At 31.8% G+C, this 4,053-nt stretch overlaps 1 protein-coding gene across 1 annotated transcript; it reads right to left on the reverse strand.

Moving 5' to 3' along the window:
* Positions 1 to 809: 809 nt before the first annotated feature.
* LOC130670409 (cyclin-T-like) lies at positions 810 to 1,913 on the reverse strand. Its single transcript, XM_057473811.1, has one exon. The coding sequence runs from the start codon at positions 1,911 to 1,913 to the stop codon at positions 810 to 812; it is 1,104 nt and encodes a 367-aa protein (XP_057329794.1).
* Positions 1,914 to 4,053: the final 2,140 nt, after the last annotated feature.

Here is a 4,053-nt window from a genome sequence, read left to right on the forward strand (position 1 = left end):
GCACCTATAGTTTTTTTAATTTTATATATGAGCAATTATTTTTTTTTTAATTAAATTCTTGAAAAATACATTTAAAAATTTTTAACTGTCTGCTAACTTCAGGATCATATTTTTTTTTTTAATTTTTTATTCGAAGATAATTTGTATTTTTTAAAAATAGAAAGTGATATTTTGAATTAAATTTTTGATTTTTATTCTGCATTCATTAAAAAATTTTATAAACATTTAATTTGGAAAAATTAACTAAGTGTAAGTGCAGTAGACATCCGACAATTTTTTAATTACATCTAAAAAAATTAAATAAGTAAAGTAATAAAATTTTTAAAAAATGCATCTACTGAATTTCGAATTGTCTAAATATGAATTTTTTTTTTTATTTTGTAAACATTTTAATTTATTATTTCAAAGTTTAAAAAATTGTCAGATGTTCGCTAACTTTACTGTCATAAAAATTAATTATTACTCTTAAAATAAAATTACTTATATAAAATAATTAATTATATTAAAATCAAAACAAAAAGAGGATTTCGTTTTATTAATATTTTATTTTTCAAAAGACATGATTAAGTCTATGGTGCATTATCATTAATTTTAATTACATTATTATTTAATTATTTACAAAAAATATATTAAACTTATTAAATAAAAAGTAAATTTTTAAAATATAATTTACTATTTTACTATTTACTATTTACATGAAATACTTAATATTTACTTTATGAAAATAATAAAACCTACAATAATATTTTACAATAAAAAATAACTGGATGATAAATAATTATGTACAAAAAATTAAAAAATTATTGAAACTACAAAAGCTTACGTCTCTTAGCAGAACACAAAATACTGCCCATGTCGTAATTATTTTGATGCTTACGGCTGTGGTCCAGATCCGCTTCAGTTGAGGGTACAAGCTGGCAGGTACTTCCAATGGAATTATCCTGAACTTCTACATCAGGAGGTGAAGAAGTCGATGATCCATATGATTCAGATTTTTTCTTCATCAGTCTATCACGATACTCATGATAGCTGATTTTTCGTCGAGTCCTTGGCTTCTCGACTTCAGGGTTACCGGAAACGATTTCTGGATCCGATGAACTGGGGGTCGTCGCTATCCGATTCACTGCAGTCACTTTGACCGATGGATTTTTAAATAATCCCATCACCCGGTTTTTTATCCTGGGTGACATCTTATCTAAAACCGCTTTGAACTCCCTGTCCATCTTAATCAGTAAATCGAAGGTCACTTTGGTGTCGAGGAGCCAAAACCAAAGATTCCCGTCTATGACTTGGGGAATCTTCCACTGCGATGATTGGATGGTGAAATAAATACAGAATGACGCCACAACTGCCGGTTTATATTTCACGCACATTGACGTCATCTGTAAAGTGTAATTAGCCATCTGCAGGAAAATCTTGCATAATTCCTTGCAAGCTTTTATTTCCCCACAGAATTTCTTGATGTAATGATGAGGGTGACTAACCCCCATCTTGAATCCAAGTGTTCCCAGAAGAAGTTGCTCATTTGAAGTTAGTGCCTTGACCTTCTCCTGGTTCTTGGCAAAAGTAGTGTCCAGTTGGTGAACTTCGTATTTGTTGAGGCAGACATGAAGAGCGCTGATGACCGCCTGCGATTTTTGTGGCTCTTCTTCCACCTTTGCCGCCAGAAAAATCGCTGCCGTGGCAATTTCATACCGGTGAAACTTGGCTAATGAATGGTGAATAAAGAATCTGTGCATGTACACAATGGCAGTGTGCACACAGACTTCTGACAACTTTAGCCGCTTGCCCAAATCAGTTATAAGGTAAGCGGCTTGTTGTTTGTGATCTAGCTCCTTCTCCGCGCTGATGCCATCCTTGGAACTAGGAGAGTTCTTCAACTCTTCTTTGTTGAAATACCACTTTTGAGCCATTTTTATTCACAATTTTTCACTGTTAATTTAACTTCACTGGAAACTTTCTTACTCTGCACTGGAACAGCTTAAGCACTTTGAAATAACACAATTTGGTTTTTTCCGTAACTTTTGAAATATTCTCAGACGAACTGTTGGGTATGAAGTTCGAGAATAAAGTGAGGAAATATCGACAAGACACTAAAATTTAAGAGATTTTATAACAAAAGAAATTGTCACAACAATGAGTATGGGGGTAATTAAAAAGTAATAGTTTGGGGCTGAAGAAATGTACCTGATGTAATTAGGAAAAGGTAATTAGACTTAAAACTCACAATATTATGGTCATTAAGGTCTGCATATTCACGTGTGAACGTAATTACTATTCCTGTGAAAGACCAAATGGCAAATAATTAAGTTTGTCATTATATATTTATGCCGAAGTCTCAAATAATAGATTTAAAATTTCCTGAAAATTAAAGTATACGGGAATAAATTACCTGTGTACATTAAGAGGCGACAAATAACATAATGACGGTAATCAGTAAATAGTATCATTTTAAATAGGTATTCTTTCATTTACAATTCAAACGTAAATAATTATAAAATAAATATTAAAATTTATTGTCTATACAGGAAAAATTAATTTTTGGAATTTAAAAATTGTAATTTGAAAACTAAAAATTTATGATCTTTATTATAAAATTTATTTTTTATATTGACATCCAGGTTTCGGGTTTTAATTTTAAACATCACCCGTGTAATAAATTGCGAAATTTCGCCGGTAATTCACAGGTGATCAGCTGAATATCATGTGTAAGTCATATTTTGACACAAATATGAATTTCAGATGATTTTCGGATGAATATCAAAAGATAATATTTAAAAAAAAGTTAGTAATAGATTATAATGATTTTATTATAAGTTGACACGTAAAATGGGAGATATTTTTTTTTAAATCAGCAGTAACAGTCCATCGGCTGAAGAGGAGGTCCCGTAAACATTTTGTTGGCACCGGTTAAATCCAACTGTATCTTATGTATTTTGGGCCAAGCATCACGAAAATTGGGTCCATTTTGTTCAAAAGTGGTGCAAACAATTGTTTATAACCATTTAATTGTTTAAATCAAAATAACTCCCGAACGGCTGGTTTGTTGGGGCAGTGTAGAGGAAAAAAATGTTCAGAATAAAAAAATACACAAAAAAGGTATCATGTGTTTTTTTTGCATCTCAAATATTTCGCGAGATATAATAAAAAAACGAGCCGGCGCTCGGACCTCTTCCTCGCGCACTAGCGACTGCCTATGCGCGAGCTCTCTCTCCGCCAAATCGCGTCAGATGCTTGATTGGCTGGAATTTTTTCAAGTTTTTTACATTAAAAATCATAGAAAAATAAAAAAAAAATCGATTAATTGTCGATACTACCAATCGACAGCATTTTTTCTGAAACGAATTTTTGTCGTATCGTCAAAAGACGTTTTTTTTTTTGTTCACAAATGTTATAAACAAATGGATTTTTTCAAAGTCCAGATTGGGTTCAAAAAATCGAAAAAAATGTCGATACTACCAAAAAACGTTTTTTGACGATACGACAAAAATTCGTTCCAGAAAAAATGCTGTCGATTGGTAGTATCAACAATTAATCGATTTTTTTTTTATTTTTCTATGATTTTTAATGTAAAAAACTTATAAAAATTCTGGCCTATCCAGCATCTGACGCGATTTGGCGGAGAGAGAGCTCGCGCATAGGCAGTCGCTAGTGCGCGAGGGAGAGGTCCGAGCGCCGGCTCGTGTTTTTATTATATCTCGCGAAATATTTGAGATGCAAAAAAAACACATGGTACCTTTTTCGTGTATTTTTTTATTCTGAACATTTTTTTCCTCTACACTGCCCCAACAAACCAGCCGTTCGGGAGTTATTTTGATTTAAACAATTAAATTGTTATAAACAATTGTTTGCACCACTTTTGAACAAACTGGACCCAATTTTCGTGATCCTTGGCCCAAAATACATAAGATACAGTTCGATTTACCCGGTGCCAACAAAATGTTTACGGGACCTCCTCTTCAGCCGATGGACTATAATGTATCAAAGAAATAGTGTTAATAAAACATATTTTGATACTTGCTGAATTGATGATCATTATAAAGTTTTTGTTTA

The sequence above is a fragment of the Microplitis mediator genome, chromosome 6, assembly GCF_029852145.1.
Source record: "Microplitis mediator isolate UGA2020A chromosome 6, iyMicMedi2.1, whole genome shotgun sequence".
Taxonomy (NCBI): Eukaryota; Metazoa; Arthropoda; class Insecta; order Hymenoptera; family Braconidae; genus Microplitis; species Microplitis mediator.

Bases quoted from the DNA above. Each gene is read 5' to 3' on its own strand.
- LOC130670409 (XM_057473811.1), bottom strand. From the start codon at position 1,913: ATGGCTCAAAAGTGGTATTTCAACAAAGAAGAGTTGAAGAACTCTCCT.